The 18001-nt window shown below is 42.7% G+C and overlaps 2 protein-coding genes across 11 annotated transcripts in view; one reads left to right on the forward strand and one right to left on the reverse strand.

Moving 5' to 3' along the window:
- LOC135330993 (uncharacterized) overlaps positions 1–7326 on the reverse strand; it is a 31116-nt gene extending 23790 nt beyond the window's left edge. Inside the window, exons 1-23 of the mRNA XM_064525998.1 lie at positions 7014–7326; positions 5778–5899; positions 5367–5508; positions 5067–5260; positions 4733–4884; positions 4524–4646; positions 4350–4472; positions 4176–4298; positions 3764–3889; positions 3589–3708; positions 3376–3534; positions 2977–3144; positions 2543–2917; positions 2133–2486; positions 1937–2059; positions 1763–1882; positions 1422–1580; positions 1208–1366; positions 932–1153; positions 719–883; positions 471–662; positions 207–383; positions 25–147 (exon numbers count right to left, since the gene is read on the reverse strand). Of these exons, the coding sequence (XP_064382068.1) occupies positions 25–147; positions 207–383; positions 471–662; positions 719–883; positions 932–1153; positions 1208–1366; positions 1422–1580; positions 1763–1882; positions 1937–2059; positions 2133–2486; positions 2543–2917; positions 2977–3144; positions 3376–3534; positions 3589–3708; positions 3764–3889; positions 4176–4298; positions 4350–4472; positions 4524–4646; positions 4733–4884; positions 5067–5260; positions 5367–5508; positions 5778–5899; positions 7014–7217 (3925 nt within the window). The 5' untranslated portion in view covers positions 7218–7326. The remainder of the gene's footprint in view (positions 1–24; positions 148–206; positions 384–470; positions 663–718; positions 884–931; positions 1154–1207; positions 1367–1421; positions 1581–1762; positions 1883–1936; positions 2060–2132; positions 2487–2542; positions 2918–2976; positions 3145–3375; positions 3535–3588; positions 3709–3763; positions 3890–4175; positions 4299–4349; positions 4473–4523; positions 4647–4732; positions 4885–5066; positions 5261–5366; positions 5509–5777; positions 5900–7013) is intronic.
- Positions 7327–7434: 108 nt separating this feature from the next.
- LOC135330992 (uncharacterized) overlaps positions 7435–18001 on the forward strand; it is a 50641-nt gene continuing 40074 nt past the window's right edge. For 6 of the 10 annotated variants that reach the window (XM_064525987.1, XM_064525992.1, XM_064525993.1 and 3 more), the window contains exons 1-39: positions 7435–7706; positions 9183–9286; positions 9360–9501; positions 9640–9791; positions 9900–10063; positions 10151–10273; positions 10325–10450; positions 10503–10625; positions 10683–10808; positions 10863–10985; positions 11037–11159; positions 11211–11336; positions 11392–11511; positions 11566–11721; positions 11960–12127; positions 12187–12561; positions 12618–12971; positions 13065–13187; positions 13242–13361; positions 13541–13699; positions 13748–13906; positions 13961–14182; positions 14243–14407; positions 14464–14655; positions 14763–14939; positions 14998–15120; positions 15173–15292; positions 15369–15491; positions 15542–15664; positions 15725–15847; positions 15898–16020; positions 16080–16202; positions 16255–16380; positions 16435–16557; positions 16644–16769; positions 16825–16944; positions 16999–17154; positions 17406–17573; positions 17633–18001. In XM_064525987.1, the coding sequence (XP_064382057.1) occupies positions 7503–7706; positions 9183–9286; positions 9360–9501; positions 9640–9791; positions 9900–10063; positions 10151–10273; positions 10325–10450; positions 10503–10625; positions 10683–10808; positions 10863–10985; positions 11037–11159; positions 11211–11336; positions 11392–11511; positions 11566–11721; positions 11960–12127; positions 12187–12561; positions 12618–12971; positions 13065–13187; positions 13242–13361; positions 13541–13699; positions 13748–13906; positions 13961–14182; positions 14243–14407; positions 14464–14655; positions 14763–14939; positions 14998–15120; positions 15173–15292; positions 15369–15491; positions 15542–15664; positions 15725–15847; positions 15898–16020; positions 16080–16202; positions 16255–16380; positions 16435–16557; positions 16644–16769; positions 16825–16944; positions 16999–17154; positions 17406–17573; positions 17633–18001 (6172 nt within the window). In that variant the 5' untranslated portion in view covers positions 7435–7502. The remainder of the gene's footprint in view (positions 7707–9182; positions 9287–9359; positions 9502–9639; positions 9792–9899; positions 10064–10150; positions 10274–10324; positions 10451–10502; positions 10626–10682; positions 10809–10862; positions 10986–11036; positions 11160–11210; positions 11337–11391; positions 11512–11565; positions 11722–11959; positions 12128–12186; positions 12562–12617; positions 12972–13064; positions 13188–13241; positions 13362–13540; positions 13700–13747; positions 13907–13960; positions 14183–14242; positions 14408–14463; positions 14656–14762; positions 14940–14997; positions 15121–15172; positions 15293–15368; positions 15492–15541; positions 15665–15724; positions 15848–15897; positions 16021–16079; positions 16203–16254; positions 16381–16434; positions 16558–16643; positions 16770–16824; positions 16945–16998; positions 17155–17405; positions 17574–17632) is intronic. The other 4 variants (XM_064525988.1, XM_064525991.1, XM_064525996.1 and 1 more) reach the window with 4 other exon arrangements.

Below are 18001 nucleotides of genomic sequence, written 5' to 3' on the forward strand. Positions count from 1 at the left end.
AGATTTACCAGATAAACTACTCACCATCACATCCTCTCTCATCTTGGTTGAGTAGATAGCCACTCTGACAACTGCACTCGTAGCTACCGATAGAGTTGGTACAGGTCTGGTTGCATCCTCCATTATCTTCAGCACACTCGTCAATGTCTGAGAGGAAGGGACAGTGTTAGGTAGTGCTATATGATGAACCACCATCAATTTCTTACCTGTACATCTCACGGCGACATCCTGGGAGTGTTGACAGCTAGAGAAGGTGCTAGGTGGTTGGTTAGAATATAAGCTACAGTCCTGCAGATCAGACTCCTGTCCAGTACACACTAGGCCAGAGAAAAATATTGGACCAGAACCTTGTTCAACTGTGCCCCTAGGTAAAAATGCAGCATCTGCAAAAAATTTAAAGACCATAATTATATAAGAGATTGAGAGACTGAGGGAAATTTTAAAACTCTACCAAGATTCTGTTTGCTCACCAGATGAGTTGAATCCTTCTAGTTGAGTACAGGCCACAGTTGCATCAAGAGAGTTGAATCGGTCATCACAGACTGTTCCCCAGGCATTGTTGATGCACACCTCCAAACGTCCTTCCCTGGTTGTTGAAGTGTCAGTGGCATTCGTGAGACGAATATTTCCAGTGGAGCAGTCACCAGCTGCTGTGCCTGAAGCTATAGAGAGAGAACAGTGAATTCATTGAGGGGAAATGAGGGGAGGAAAGGTGTACCTTGACAGATAACTCCAGAGGTGGGGCAAGTGAAGCCAGTGCCAGAGCCAGTGACTACACCCATACAGTCGAGAAGTGATACCTCAGTTCCGGTACAGTTGGCCATTGATACCAGGCGAGGTGTACTACCCTCCGTAAAAATATCAGCATTCACATTGATAGCACCTGAAACAAAAAATGTATTATTATTTTGCTATTAGTTGTTGAATCTACCATATTGTGAGAGGCCTAGTTGCTTGCAGACGACAGAGGCGTCCATTTCTGTCCAAGGGGTGTGACAGACTGAACCGTACCTCCCAGAGACACACACCTCCACTCTGCCACTTGTCAGTCCATCCTTGTCATAGTAGGCATCATTGTAGTCAGTGAGACCCTCGTAGAAAGAGTCCGCATCCTCTCCCACCACCAGTCGCACTTCACCATGACTACACATGGCTACAAGGAGAAAATACATCAAGGTCTCCCCACTACTGAAAACACTCCACTTACATTGACACCTGACTCCTGCATCTTCAGAGTGGTCGCAATTGTGGGTCTGACTGTACAAACAGTTCAACAGACTCTGCTCATTTCCACTGCACTTCACGTTGTCAAGAAAAATAGAGCCAATGCCTTGGGCAAACCCACCACCAGACACAGCAATGGACCCTGTAGTACAGTTACAATGAAACTAGCTTGACTATGCATTACACAGTCTCCTAACCTGATGCAGAGTATCCGAGTTGTGTACAGACGACCCTGGCATCCAGCTCATCCCAAAAGTCATCACAGACGGTACCAAACACTCCACCTCTGCACACCTCCACTCTTCCCTCAGACAGAACAGAACCATTCACCAGCCGAACACCTCCATCTTGACAGGCTGTGGAATGAATAAGGACTAGCTACCCAGATGGAAGTACAATGTAAATAGTAAACAGCAAAAGCAAGTCAACAATAAACTACAACTATAAGCAGTTCTTACTTAGCTACAAGAAATGCACATGTAGGCATTTACAAGTCAATACAATACGTCAACAGATATAACCATCTGTTGTTTCTTACGTATGCAATTTTGTCCATCTGCATCCAAAATAGTGTTGGAGGTGCAGAGACAGGTATAGCTACCATCAGTATTGAAGCACTCGTCCAAACAAATGTCCTCAATTTCACACTCGTTGATATCTGGAATGAAAACAACAATCATAGGAATGCAAAACTCTCTGAGAAATGACTCACCAACGCAGCTTCTTTTGTCAGTGTCCAGATTGTAGCCGGTTCTACAGCTACATGTGAATCCAGGAAGCTCATTGGTGCAGTTGTGGGCACACCCTCCATTGTTGGTCAGACACTGGTTCACATCTGAGGAGGAGTAATAACACACAAATTAATCAAGATATGCTCTTGATACGTACATTATCTTGCCTATACTCACCTATACAGATTACGCCAGCAATCTCGGAGGCAGTACATTGAGATAGACCAGGGAGTGTTTGGCTACAGCCCATTACGCTGCTCTCTGACCCTCTACAGTCGACCCGGTCTAGGAACACAGGTCCTGTTGATATATTGAACCTGGTACTGGCATCTCTGAAGGCCTCAGCCCCAGTGACAGGGAAGCCAAGTTGTCTGCACACCACAGTGGCATCGTTGGTACCAAATCTGTCATTGCACACTGAGCCCCAAGCATTATTCATGCAGGCTTGAACAGCTCCGAGAGTGACATTAGCTCCACCCACTAGTCGAATCTCTCCATCAGTACAGTTGCTGAAAGCAGTTGCTGTTTTATCTGCAAATAATAATAGCTGTGACATACCGCATATAGCATAGTAAGCACACACTTACCCTGACACACTACTGCAGCTCCTTCAACGTTAACCCCACCACAAGTAGCAGCTGGCTGATAAGCACAACTTATTAGCTCACTTTCAGTTCCAACACAACCATAACTACCGTCTCTAACACTTGAAGAAGCGAATCCATTGAATAAATAGCCGTCAAGATGAATGGCTCCATGTGGGGAGAAACCCAACTGTCTGCAGACCACAGAGGCGTCCTGATCGTCCCACTCACTGTCACAGAGGCTACCAAAGTCACCGTTCACACACAACTCCACCACACCACGAGACACCTGATCCTTGATTAGGTCGTATTCTGGAAGGGTGCTCTCTGAGACAGCATCAGGATTTCTCAGTCTAACACTGCCGTCAATACATGAGACTGTGCGTGAGGAGGATGATGAATAATGTGCAGTCAATGGCATTTACTGATAGGCTCACCATCACAGATGACAGCCACATCTTCAGAGTGGTCACAGTTGTGCTGGAATATCTGGTTATGGGAGCAGCTCAAGAGGTTGTTCTCAGTGCCAACACACACCACATTGTCCAGAGTGATGGGACCAGAACCAACACCAAATGTACTGTCAATACCACGAACTGGAGAGCCTGAAATGTACATCACAAGATTAAAACATCAAAGAAACTATAAGAACTAAACCAATTAGTGAAGTTATGAGGAAATACATATCGTAATTCTTAGTTGTACAACCAAATTAGTACTGAACACAATAACCGCCTCTGCAGCACTTTTTGATATTCGATGACCTAATGGCCCAACAACAAGGTAGTAATTAATGCTAGTATTAACTGATTATTTGTCACGGTCATTCAACTGACCAGTTCCTCCATTGCAGACAACAGCTGCAGCATTCTCATTGAAGAAGTCATCACATACACTGCCATAGGTGTTGTTGTAGCAGATCTCAACTCTTCCCATTCTCTGACCTTCACTGGGTTCACTTCCATTCATCAGCCGCACCTGTCCATCAGTGCAGTCTGTAAGGGGAGTTCAGGTACATGCTGGGCTTGCCTCCACAAGGTCACACTCACCGCATTGCTCTCCTGTCCCAGTGTAGCCAAACACACAAGTGCAAGCAAAGCTCCCAACATTGTCAGTACAGAGAGCATTGCGGTCACAGTTGTGAGTGCCATCTTTACACTCGTTGATGTCTAGTGTTGTGTAGAATGAATCATCCTAGTTCAGTGACCAAGTAACACAACTTACTTTCACAACCAGTGAAGCCGTCTCCAGCAAAGCCATTATTACAGGGGCAGGTGTAATTACCCTCACTGTTGACGCAGATAGAATTAGACAGACAATCAAACTCATTGCGAGAACACTCATCAATATCTGAGGGTGTAAATTAAAATAGTTGTGACACAGCCACGAGTGCCACATGCATGGGCGGCCTTGAGAGCAAACGGCACTACTAGCCTATATCCAATGTGCGCACGAGTGTAACTATGTAACAACTGATTTGTTGTATTCTATCACTCCCTTTTATATAGGACACCTAGTTTTTTGCAACTGTGCAATATGCAATATAATTTATGGCATATGTTTTTTTGGCATACTGTTTCCTTTGATCAAAATGCAACAATATCCCATAATCTGATGGCCGTATCCATGCATCTACCTGAGCAGTTTGATCCATTGCTGTCCAGTTCATAGCCAGTGTTACAGGAGCAGTTGAAGCTGCCCTCAGTGTTGGTACAAGTGTGTTCACAGTCTCCATTGTCAGGCAAGCACTCATCGATGTCTGTTTACATTGAGACATGAGAGTGAATTTTTGTGCACAAGATCAATTTACCTGAGCAGTTCAGTGAGTTGATGTCTAGTTGATATCCAGTGTTACAGGAGCAGCTAAAGTTTCCCTCAATGTTGGAACAGGTGTGTTCACAGTCTCCATTGTCAGTTAGGCACTCATTGATGTCTTTTTAAAGTATTATAATAATAATATACACCATTTAAAATTTAATCTCACCGCTGCAGTTGAATCCATTGCTGTGTAGAGTGAACCCGGAGTTACAGAAACAGTTGAAGCTGCCCTCAATGTTGTTACAGTTCTGGGCACAGTCTCCATTGTTGGTGAGACACTCGTTGATGTCTGCAGATAAAACAGTTGATGATTGCACACTCAATACAGTGCTACAATGTAATCAAATTACAACAACACAACACACTCTCCAATACCTATCACACTGTCGACTTTGAACACCCAGACGCCAGGCTCTCCAACGTTACTGGTATTGCTTAGCAACATTATCTGCTCCGTATCAGATCCTGGTAGTGTGTACACTGGGGCTCCACTTTGGTCCTGGAATCCAGCAAAAGCAGGTAGTCCACTGGAGGAGGAATTGACACATCTATATTAGAGATCTTCCACATGTTCAATTTTTGTGTTCAAGTTACAAAAAAAAAGATAATACGTATACCTCTTCATATCGTTGTAATTTGAAGATGGTTCAGGCGCACACTTAGGAAATGTATATATACACACACTACTATATGCGTGCATTGTACTCACCTTGCAGTGCTCCCACTCCCACTAGGGCCACCACTGTCACTAGTACCACTAGTGCCGAATCCAGAACCACTCGCACTTTCAGATGACATCATCTTGATGTCAGGAACGTACCATTGTAGGTCAGAGTACAGAAGGATTACAAACGACGACATGGAGTTCATATCAGTTGCAACAGCAACTTGGAAGGTATTGACCTGTTGATAACAGTATATGTACTTAATCCATCGATAAGTATGTAGGTGTAGAAACCCAGTATTGCAACAATAAGTGTGGGGTTACAGCTACACGTAGCTAGCACACCTTATCTGTTCTTTTGTCATAGCTGCCCACTCGATCCCAGGTCCCCACAAACACTGATTCCGGGTTAAAGGAGACCACATTGTCAAATGCTCTCTGAACTCTCTCTCCAACAGACGCCAAAAGTGCAGCATTAGTAGACACTCTGCATAATTATAAAAGAGCCACATCACGTAACTATATAGCTCCACTCAATAGGTAGGTTGTTTTTTCTATTCCATATGGCTTTCCTATGATACACATACTCTTGCATGCGTACATACAATGACATGTAAACCCAATTGATAGTGAATCTAAATGGTGTTTCTACTAGACAGTACATCTCTTTGTTAATGGTGTTTGCACTAGTGCATCTCCTATAATGATTCAGTGGGCTAGCTTCTATGCAACGCTATTTTTAATTCCACGGCTCACCTGTAGTAGACATTTCCCAATCCCCTTGTGTCAATGTCTGCAAAAAATGGAGCAATGATGCTGATCGTTTCTAAGGAGAAAACCCTAGGGTCTTCAAAGGTCAGGAATCCATCAGTGCCAACCTGCATGTGTGTAAATAATTAATTATGAGAATATTCATTTACTGATCATGCTGCATTAATGGTTGTACCAGGGCTAAAAGGTTATAGTACTTCGACAAATTTGAATAAGGTCAATCAACTTTCATAAGAACACTGACTGTATATTTAACAATATTCACTTAAGCACGCGGAGGGGGGTATATTCATGCCATGTTTTGTGCATGAAGTATAAGAATGTTGTGTATTTATAAGCTTAATCATTGGTACCACACACAACAGATGTTTCCCTTTCTTTATTCTAGCATAGGCAGCATCAGCATCATGCATGGCCCTTGCCAATGAAAGCATTTTGGAAAAGTGGCCTATTGGTAACAATATTGAATAGGCATGGCCCTTGCCAATGGAATCATTTTGGAAAAGTGGCCTATTGGTAAAGTAAATAGGTGGCCATGTAAAAAAGTGTTCCACGCACATGACATGACGTGTAGCTGACATACAGGCTTATTATTTTGACCCTGTAGAAAGCTTTTATACACACGACATGTACAAGTTATGTTAAGAATATTTTGTGGCTAGACAGGTGTGTAATTGACAATACAAATCCAATGTACTCAAGAAACTAGTCTTTCAGCCCACAATGTCGTAACATCATTAGGTACTAGTAGAAACACCACTCACATTCACTATCACTTGGACTGCACATTATATTGCAACTGTTTACATAGTAACCGACACCACCTCCTTAGGCGTAATGAGGCATGCAGATTCAAAAACAAAAGCGAGCCAAGACAGGCACACATATAATAAGGTAATTTGGCACTGCTACCTCCACTTATCGTATTAGGCCAAGATATAGAATGTAGAAAGAACACGTGTGCATTAAAACAAAATTGGTTGAATGGGATACAAGTGTATGGATTCTCTACCATCTTATACTCTAAACTTTAGTACTGCCATGCAATTGCAGCTCACTTGGAATTTTGGGGCAAAGGTAAAAAACTACTTGAGATCACTACTCATCAAGGTCTTATGTAAACTTACAATTACCATTTGCCCTAAACTTCTAAGCGTATAGTCTACATGTACCTCTTCTAGATTTAGTCTGACAACAGAAACACCTCAAAATGGCACTTACATAGACCTCCATTTCAGGTTCTCCTAGGTACAGTAAGGGATCTGTGAGGTTCACTTGCATGTAGAGCTCATCTGCAGAGCTCAGCTGGTTATCAGAGGCAATGATCCCAAAGTCATACAGTTGAGCTGACCCCCTTGCCCCTGTTAGCAGTGCTGCTAAGGTCAGCAGCAAGGTACACGATATACACTGCTCTGTTAGTTGCATTCTCTCATGATACTTGCTATAAGCTCAAAGTTCTAGCTTGCTACAAACAATACACTATACTTTTATAGGCTGCTTGTAGGTACAATAGCTACATGTATACGCCCATGATCAACTAGGCCTAGGTAAAGATCGTTCTTGAGTTAAGTTATGGGGGAGGGGCTGGGGGGCTTGCATGCACCACTAATCTCTTATAGAGGGGTTCGGAGTACAAACCATCTGTATAATAGGAAGCTACGAGCTAGCTGAGCACAAAAGATAATTATCTATAGCAAGTATCATGAAAGAATGCAACTAACAGAGCAGTATATATCGTGTACCTTGCTACTGACCTTAGCAGCACTGCTAACAGGGGCAAGGGGGTCAGCTCAACTGTATGACTTTGGGATCATTGCCTCTGATAACCAACTGAACTTTGCAGACGAGCTCTACATGCAAGTGAACCTCACAGACTCGTTCACCTACCTGGGAGGTGCAGAGAGAGAGATTTATGTAAGCAACGTCTCTATTCATAGCTGGATAGCTAAATGAATTCATTTAATTTTTTATCTGCTTGGCTATCTTTAGCTAGCTAGCTCCATGCATGTGTCGCGTTAGTATCTGTTCAATATTCGTAACGTTTCAATGTTCCTGTTGAGAAGTTTAACTATGTGGATAATTTGGTGTGGCTTTCGGGGAATTTTACTATGAGATCTGTGGCACCATAGTTTATCGTTTCAGTTAAGAAGCTTGTTATGTGCATATGTGCAGGAATATGTTTCGGAGTACATGTGTGTATATTTAATATTTCGGTATAGGTATTGCACCATAATTACTCTGGGTGGGTGCATTACTTGTTTGTTTTCGCTTCCTCTTCCTTGTGTACAAATTCTCATGCAGTAGATGTCTTGCTTGATAGAAAACCACTTATATGAGCCAATACCCACAGTCATTGTGCATGACGTACAACATAGATCAGTATTAGAAGTATGTGCATAGCTGTGCATAGCTATACAGTGAGAACACAGCTTCTATATAGCTAAGTACTCCTGCTAGTACATTTATCCCTAATATACTTAGAATAGCTATGAATATAGTATAAATACCCCCACTATTTCGACTTGCTCAAATAGAAACCAATTATGGGCCAGTCACCTACTTATGCATACAGGTCATGTTACACAAAGGGAGAGAGGAGTCGTTTCCTACTTCCAGCCCTGATATAATGTAGTATCATTATGCATGGTTGTGAATATCATTAATTCATAGGCGCTTGTCTGCATGTGGTGATTGCAACTATGCATACTACGAGGTTCATATTTCGCTGATCATGTGTGTGTTTGCATAACTCTACTACTACTAAATCTGTGGTAAAGTTTGTGATAATTATTTGTCTGCGGTAAAACTAACATTGAACGAACTTGACGTACTGTATTTCGTTGTGTGCAATTTTAGTAGTTTAATTACGTATATGTTACATTTATACGCTATATACTGTTCCTTTCCTTGTTCATTGTTTACAAGTGAGTACCCGTTTAAATTGTGAAATGCTGAATGCTTGAAATTCAATATTCGCAGTGAAAGTAGGTGCATGGGGGTTAGAGCTAAACTGATTGCCAAGACTCTGATTACAAGTGCTTGTACTAAACTCATTACAAACTTGTACAAAACGTGTACTAAGCGACGGGTTATGGCTTAATAGCATTATTATAGCTACACTAATAGGAATGTATTTTGACCTCAGGCCATTTTCTACACATCTGTTACCATTGGCTCTACATATCTTACATACAATAGAATGCATTTGATTGTCTTCTGTGGTCGTAAACTCCCTACAAAACATGTTGTTGTACTCAATGTGGTCGCTCATTATCATATTGCACACCACGAACCCTACGAGATAGTTCACTAGAAGCTACGGAAATGTTTGCATATAGTATGACATCTATCTTTCAGTGTCTATCTTTGTGACCGCACACACACAAACAGATTGGTATCGATGGCGTGTTGCTGTTTAACGATCCAAATCAAGGCATGGTTGCTCCGTTCTATGCGAACATTGACACAAGAGGAACAGGAAATGTGTATTATCGGTGAGTGATATAAAGAATTAGGGTGTGGAGTTTATGTTGGCTACTAGTTAATGAGGCTTTTGTTTGTATGCAGAGTGTCTACTAATGGTACACTTGTGGCGTCTGTTGGAGAGAGAGTTCAGAGAGCATTTGACAATATGGTCTCCTTTAACCCGGAATCAGTGTTTGTAGGGACCTGGGATCGAGTGGGCAGCTATGACCGAGGAACGGATAAGGTGTGCTAGCTACGCTATTCAATACCTACTCTCTTTGATGTGGACTATAATAGTCACAAAATCTACTCCTACGTACATATCAGTATATAGCGGTAATCTCCCTATTATTATAGTGTTTCCTTGTGGGAATAATTACAGGTCAATACCTTCCAAGTCGTCATTGCGGCAGACTCCTTGTCGTCTTTTGTGATCTTTCTGTACTCTGACCTCCAATGGTACGTTTCTATGACGTCATCTGGAAGTGGCTCTGGCTCAGGGTCGACCAACAGCAGTGGCAGTGGCAGTGGCAGGTGTGACTACTAATTATTATGCCGTCAATGATCCATTTAATTGCTTTTGTTAATGCAAATTAGTAATGGGAATTTTTGGTATTTCAAAAATGCTTTTATCCCGAATAGTGGTATGCCTGCTCTGATGACAGCCTCTGTTGGATTCCATAACCAAAGTAGAGCCCCAGTATACACACTACCAGGGTCTGATACGGAGCAAGTATTGTTGCTAAGCAATACCAGTAACGTTGGAGAGCCTGGCGTCTGGGTGTTCAGAGTCGACAGTGTGATAGGTATTGGAGTGTGTTGTGTTGTGTTGTAATTTGATCACTTTCAACATGCATGCATGCAATCATGATCTGTTTATTTGGTACCTGCAGACATCAACGAGTGTCTCACCAGCAATGGTGACTGTGAGCAGAACTGTAACAACACTGAGGGCAGTTTCAACTGTTTCTGTAACTCCGGGTTCACTCTACACAGCAATGGATTCAACTGCAACGGTGAGATTAAATTTTAAATGGTGTATATTATTATTATAATACTTTAAAAAGACATCAATGAGTGCTTGCCTGACAATTATGGAGACTGTGAACACACCTGTACTAATACTGAGGGAAACTTTAGCTGCTCCTGTAACACTGGCTATGAACTGGACAGCAATGGATTCAACTGCTCAGGTAAATGGATATAATTACATGACCATTTATCTTATTACGTGTTTCTCTACAGATGTAAACGAGTGCCTCTCTGGTATTGGAGGATGTGAACACACCTGCACAAATACTGTTGGGAACTTCAGCTGCTCCTGTAAAAGTGGATACAGCCTGGACAGTAATTTAATGAACTGCTCAGGTAAGCCATGCATGCAGTGTCTGTTATCATCTGTTGATGTTCATGTATGAATTTCAGACGTTAATGAGTGCGCCACCACCAACAAAGGAGGCTGTGAGCATACCTGCACTAACACTGACGGCAGTTTCTCTTGTTCATGTGATACTGGATATCAGTTGGACCACAACTCATTCAATTGCTCTGGTTAGAACGATAAATCCATAGTTCAGCATGATTCATTTGTTTGCTGTTTCACAGACATTGATGAGTGCTTGACTGACAATGGAGACTGTGAGCAGAACTGTAACAACACTGAGGGTAGTTTCAACTGTTTCTGTAACTCCGGGTTCATTCTACACAGCAATAGATTCAACTGCAGCGGTGAGATTAAATTTTAAATGGTGTATATTATTATTATAATACTTTAAAAAGACATCAATGAGTGCCTAACTGACAATGGAGACTGTGAACACACGTGTTCCAACATTGAGGGAAACTTTAGCTGCTCTTGTAACACTGGCTATGAACTGGACAACAATGGATTCAACTGCTCAGGTAATCACTCATAACACTGAATATAAGTAGGGCAATGTGTAATTTATACAGACATTGATGAGTGTTCTCGCAATACGTCTAAGTGTCTGTCCAATTCTATCTGCGTCAACATTGAGGGTAATTACACCTGCCCCTGTAATAATGGCTTTACTGGAGACGGCTTCACTGGTTGTGAAAGTAAGTTTTGTTACTATGTCACTGAACTAGGATGATTCATTCTACACAACACTAGACATCAACGAGTGTGAAGATGGCACTCACAACTGTGACCGCAATGCCATCTGTACTGACAATGTTGGGAGCTTTGCCTGCACTTGTGTGTTTGGCTACACTGGGACAGGAGAGCAATGCGGTGAGTGTGACCTTGTGGAAACCAAGCCCAGCATGTACCTGAACTCCCCTACAGACTGCACTGATGGACAGGTGCGGCTGATGAATGGAAGTGAACCCAGTGAAGGTCAGAGAAAGGGAAGAGTTGAGATCTGCTACAACAACACCTATGGCAGTGTGTGTGATGACTTCTTCAATGAGAATGCTGCAGCCGTTGTCTGCAATGGAACTGGTTAGTAGAATGAACGTGACAAATATGATAGAGCTACTTCCTTGTTGTTGATCATTGCTGTAGTCATCAAAAAGTTTCGTTCTTTCGTTTAGCGTTTGGGTTAATTATAGTCACTAATTAGTTGTAGCATTAATAATGGAAATACGATAATATGTATTTTCCTCGTAACTTCCTTATTGGTTGAGTTCTTAGTTTCTTTGATGTTTTACGTAACAATATCTTCTGGTGTTCATTTCAGGCTCTCCAGTTCGTGGTATTGACAGTATATTTAGTGCTGGTTCTGGTCCCATCTTTCTGGACAATGTAGTGTGTGCTGGCACTGAGGACAACCTCTTGAGCTGCTCCCATAGCCAGATATTCCAGCACAACTGCGACCACTCTGAAGATGTGGCTGTCGTCTGTGATGGTGAGCCTATCAGTAAATGTCATTGACTACACATTATTCATCATTCTCCTCACACACAGTCTCATGCATTGACGGCAGTGTTAGACTGAGAAACCCTGATGCTGTCTCCGAGAGCACCCTTCCAGCATACAACCTGATCAAGGATCAGGTGTCTCGTGGTGTGGTGGAGTTGTGTGTGAACGGTGACTTTGGTAGCCTCTGTGACAGTGAGTGGGACGATCAGGACGCCTCTGTGGTCTGCAGACAGCTGGGTTTCTCCCCACATGGAGCCATTCATCTTGACGGCCACTTATTCAATGGATTCGCTTCTTCAAGTGTTAGAGACGGTAGTTATGGTTGTGTTGGAACTGAAAGTGAGCTAATAAGTTGTGCTTATCAGCCAGCTGCTACTTGTGGTGGGGTTAACGTTGAAGGAGCTGCAGTAGTGTGTCAGGGTAAGTGTGTGCTTATTATGCTATATGCGGTATGTCACAGCTATTATTATTTGCAGATAAAACAGCAACTGTTTTCAGCAACTGTACTGATGGAGAGATTCGACTAGTGGGTGGAGCTAATGTCACTCTCGGAGCTGTTCAAGTTTGCATGAATAATGCCTGGGGCTCAGTGTGTAATGACAGATTCGGTACCAACGATGCCACTGTGGTGTGCAGACAACTTGGCTTCTCTGTCACTGGGGCTGAGGCCTTCAGAGATGCCAGTACCAGGTTCAATATCTCAACAGGACCTGTGTTCCTAGAACGGGTCGACTGTAGAGGGTCAGAGAGCAGCGTAATGGGCTGTAGCCAGACACCCCCTGGTCTATCTCAATGTACTGCCTCCGAGATTGCTGGCGTAATCTGTATAGGTGAGTATTCAATTTACAAAATACTGAGAGGCAAGATAATATACGTATCAAGAGTGTATCTTGATTAATTTGTGTGTTATTACTCCTCCTCAGATGTGAACCAGTGTCTGACTAACAATGGAGGGTGTGCTCACAACTGCACCAATGAGCTGCCTGGATTCACATGTAGCTGTAGAACCGGCTACAATCTGGACACTGACAACAAAGGTTGTGTCGGTGAGTCAAGGCAGCTTAGAAATTTGTTCCTTTAAAAAAAATTTGTTATTTCAGATATTGACGAGTGTGAAAGCAGTCCTTGTGGAAACACCTGTGTCAACACTAATGGCAGTTTTCATTGCCTCTGTACCGCCTCCAACACTTCTCTGGACACTGATGGTCGAAGTTGCATATGTAAGAATATTTAATTTTATAGTTGGTAACTACAACTGGTGTTGAGATACATTGGCTTATAAATTACTTAGCGAAGTATGTTCTGGTCACCGTGAACTGTTGCTGTTAGGTACACTGTACTTTTCAGTGTTGGCTATTTAGGTATAGCTGGTATTAATTTTGTTCTGATCATTCCACAGCCTGTCAAGATGGAGATGTTCGACTGGTGAATGGTTTTGTTCAGTCTGAGGGCAGAGTGGAGGTGTGCAGAGGTGGAGTGTTTGGTACCGTCTGTGATGACTTCTGGGATGAGCTGGATGCCAGGGTCGTCTGTACACAACTTGGATACTCTGCATCAGGTTAGGAGACTATGTAATGCATAGTTAAGACAGTTTACTGTACTACAGAATCCATCGCTGTGTCTGGTGGTGGGTTTGCCCAAGGCATTGGCTCTATTTTTCTTGACGACCTGAAGTGCAATGGAAGTGAGCAGAGTCTGTTGAACTGTTTGTACAGTCAGATCCACAATTGTGATCATTCTGAAGATGCAGGAGTCAGGTGTCAATGTAAGTGGAGTGTTTTCAGTCGTGGGGAGACCTTGATGTATTTTCTCATTGCAGCCATATGTAGTCATGGTGAAGTGCGACTGGTTGTGGGAGAGGATGTGGACTCTTTCTACGAGGGTCTCACTGACTACAATGATGCCTACTATGACAAGGACGGACTGACAAGTGGCAGAGTGGAGGTGTGTGTCTCTGGGAGGTACGGTTCAGTCTGTCACACCCCTTGGACAGAAATGGACGCCTCTGTCGTCTGCAAGCAGCTTGGCCTCTCACAATATGGTAGATTCAAACAAAATAATATACTAATAGCAAAATAATAATACACCTTTTTCGTTTCAGGTGCTATCAATGTGAATGCTGATATTTTTACGGAGGGTAGTACACCTCGCCTGGTATCAATGGCCAACTGTACTGGAACTGAGGTATCACTTCTCGACTGTATGGGTGTAGTCACTGGCTCTGGCACTGGCTTCACTTGCCCCACCTCTGGAGTTATCTGTCAAGGTACACCTTTCCTCCCCTCATTTACCCTCAATGAATCCACTGTTCTCTCTCTCTAGCCTCAGGCACAGTAGCTGGTGACTGCTCCACTGGAGATATCCGTCTCCTGAACGCCACTGACACTTCAACAACCAGGGAAGGACGTTTGGAGGTGTGCATCAACAATGCCTGGGGAACAGTCTGTGATGACCGATTCAACTCTCTTGATGCAACTGTAGCTTGTACTCAACTAGAAGGTTTTAACTCATCTGGTGAGCACGCAAATTCTGTTGGAATACCTTGTAGTCATATAGCGATAGTGCATATAGAGTTTTTAAATGTCCCTCAACCCTATTATGATCTGCATTTTTTTTTGCAGATGCTACATTTTTACCTAGGGGTACAGTTGAACAAGGTTCTGGTCCAATATTTTTCTCTGGCCTATTGTGTACTGGACAGGAGTCTGATCTGCAGGACTGTAGCTTATATTCTAACCAACCACCTAGCACCTTCTCTAGCTGCCAACACTCTCAGGATGTCGCTGTGAGATGCACAGGTAAGAAATTGATGGTGGTTCATCTTATAATACTACCTAACACTGCCCTTCCTCTCAGACATTGATGAGTGTGCTGAGGATAATGGAGGATGCAACCAGAACTGTACCAACTCTATCGGGAGCTACCAGTGCAGTTGTCAGAATGGCTATCTACTCAACCAGGATGGGAGAGGCTGTAACAGTAAGTACAGTTTAACTGATACATAGAAATCATTTTTGATTTTGTTTTTCAGATGTGAATGAGTGCAGTATTCAGAATGGTGACTGTGAACATCTGTGTACTGACATTCCTGGAGGACATGTTTGCTCTTGTTTCAATGGTTTCCTCTTAACTAATGTACACAATTGTTCTGGTGAGTGTTTTTACTGCATGGACGTATGAGTGTAGGCTGCTATATTTTATTCGTCTTCCTATGTGTATATATATAGACATCAATGAGTGCTTGTCTGACAATGGAGAATGTGAACACAACTGTACTAACACTGAGGGAAACTTTAGCTGCTCCTGTAACACTGGCTATGAACTGGACAGCAATGGATTCAACTGCTCTGGTAACATTATACATGTGCTGAATATCATACCTTATCCTATAATTATATAGATGTCAATGAGTGCTTTATCAACAATGGAGGATGTGAGGAGAATTGTACCAACACTGAGGGAAGCTTTAGCTGCTCCTGTAACACTGGCTATAGTCTGAACAGCAATGGATACAACTGTACAGGTTAAATAATATTGATGTTTTAGTAGCTAGTCATAATTAGTTTCTTAAAACCCATTTTAGAAATTGATGAGTGTCTCACCAACAATGGTGGCTGTGAGCATGACTGTAACAACACTGATGGAAGTTTTTTCTGTTCCTGTAACTCTGGATATCAACTAGACATCAACTCAATGAACTGCTCAGGTAAAATTTGCTTATCTTGCATATATACTCTTATGTCTCAATGTAAATAGACATCAATGAGTGCTTAACTGACAATGGAGACTGTGAACACACTTGTACCAACGCTGAGGGAAACTTTAGCTGCTCCTGTAACACTGGCTATGAACTGGACAGCAATAGATTCAACTGCTCTGGTAGATTTATGCAATTTAAATAACCATGCATTTGTCTCATTATGTGCGTCTCCGTGCAGATGTCAATGAGTGCCTCTCTGGTAATGGAGGATGTGAACACACCTGTACGAATACTGTTGGGAACGTCAGCTGTTCCTGCAGAAGTGGATACAGCCTGGACAGTAATTTAATGAACTGCTCAGGTAAACTATAAGCGTATGTCATTATCTGCTAATGTTCATGTATGAATTTCAGACGTTAATGAGTGCACCACCACCAACAAAGGAGGCTGTGAGCATACCTGCACTAACACTGACGGCAGTTTCTCTTGTTTATGTGATACTGGATATCAGTTGGACCACAACTCATTCAATTGCTCTGGTTAGCACAATAAATCCATAGTTCAGCATGATTCATTTGTTTGCTGTTTCACAGACATCGATGAGTGCTTGACTGACAATGGAGACTGTGAACACATCTGTACCAACACTGAAGGCAACTCTAGCTGCTCCTGTAACACTGGGTATGAACTGGACAGTAATAGATTCAACTGCTCTGGTAAGCATTCAGTGAAAGATTAGGGAGATAGTGGGAAAGTGTGGTATAACTACAAGTAATAAAACATGGTATATTTTTTCATCCAGACATTGATGAGTGTTCTGGCAATGCATCTGAGTGTCTGTCCAATTCTATCTGCGTCAACATTGAGGGTAATTACACCTGCCCCTGTAATAATGGCTTTGCTGGAGACGGTTTCACTGGTTGTGAAAGTAAGTTGTGTTACTTAGTCACTGAACTGGGATGATTAACTCTACACAACACTAGACATCAACGAGTGTGAAGATGGCACTCACAACTGTGACAGCAATGCCGTCTGTACTGACAATGTTGGGAGCTTTGCTTGCACTTGTGTGTTTGGCTACACGGGGACAGGAGAGCAATGCGGTGAGTGTGACCTTGTGGAGGCAAGCCCAGCATGTACCTGAACTCCCCTTACAGACTGCACTGATGGACAGGTGCGGCTGATGAATGGGAGTGAACCCAGTGAAGGTCAGAGAATGGGAAGAGTTGAGATCTGCTACAACAACACCTATGGCAGTGTGTGTGATGACTTCTTCAATGAGAATGCTGCAGCCGTTGTCTGCAATGGAACTGGTCAGTTGAATGAACCTGATAAATAATCAGTTAATATAGTATGATCGAGCGTTAACTACTTCCTTGTTGTATGTCATCAAAAGTAACAAATTGCTGCCGAGACGGTTATTGTATTTTTTGTGTTTGGGTTAATTAGTACCATTATTCACTAATTGGTTGTACCAATGGGAATTATGATAATATGTATTTCCTCATAACTTCACTAATTAGTATAGTTCTTAGATGTTTTAATCTTGTGATGTACATTTCAGGCTCTCCAGTTCGTGGTATTGACAGTACATTTGGTGTTGGTTCTGGTCCCATCACTCTGGACAATGTGGTGTGTGCTGGCACTGAGGACAACCTCTTGAGCTGCTCCCATAACCAGATATTCCAGCACAACTGCAACCACTCTGAAGATGTGGCTGTCGTCTGTGATGGTAAGCCTATCATTAAATGCCATTGACTGCACATTATTCATCATTCTCCTCACGCACAGTCTCATGTATTGACGGCAGTGTTAGACTGAGAAATCCTGATGCTCTCTCAGAGAGCACCCTTCCAGCATACAACCTGATCAAGGAGCAGGTGTCTCGTGGTGTGGTGGAGTTGTGTGTGAACGGTGACTTTGGTAGCATCTGTGACAGTGGGTGGGATGATCAGGATGCCTCTGTGGTCTGCAAACAGCTGGGATTCTCCCCACATGGAGCCATTGATCTTAACGGCCACTTATTCAATGGATTTGCTTCTTCAAGTGTGAGAAACGATAGTTATGTTTGTGTCGGAACTGAAAGTGAGCTGCGAAGTTGTGCCTCTCAGCCGGCTGCTACTTGTGGTGGGATTCAAGGAGCTGCAGTAGTGTGTCAGG

Source organism: Halichondria panicea, chromosome 2, assembly GCF_963675165.1.
Source record: "Halichondria panicea chromosome 2, odHalPani1.1, whole genome shotgun sequence".
Taxonomy (NCBI): Eukaryota; Metazoa; Porifera; class Demospongiae; order Suberitida; family Halichondriidae; genus Halichondria; species Halichondria panicea.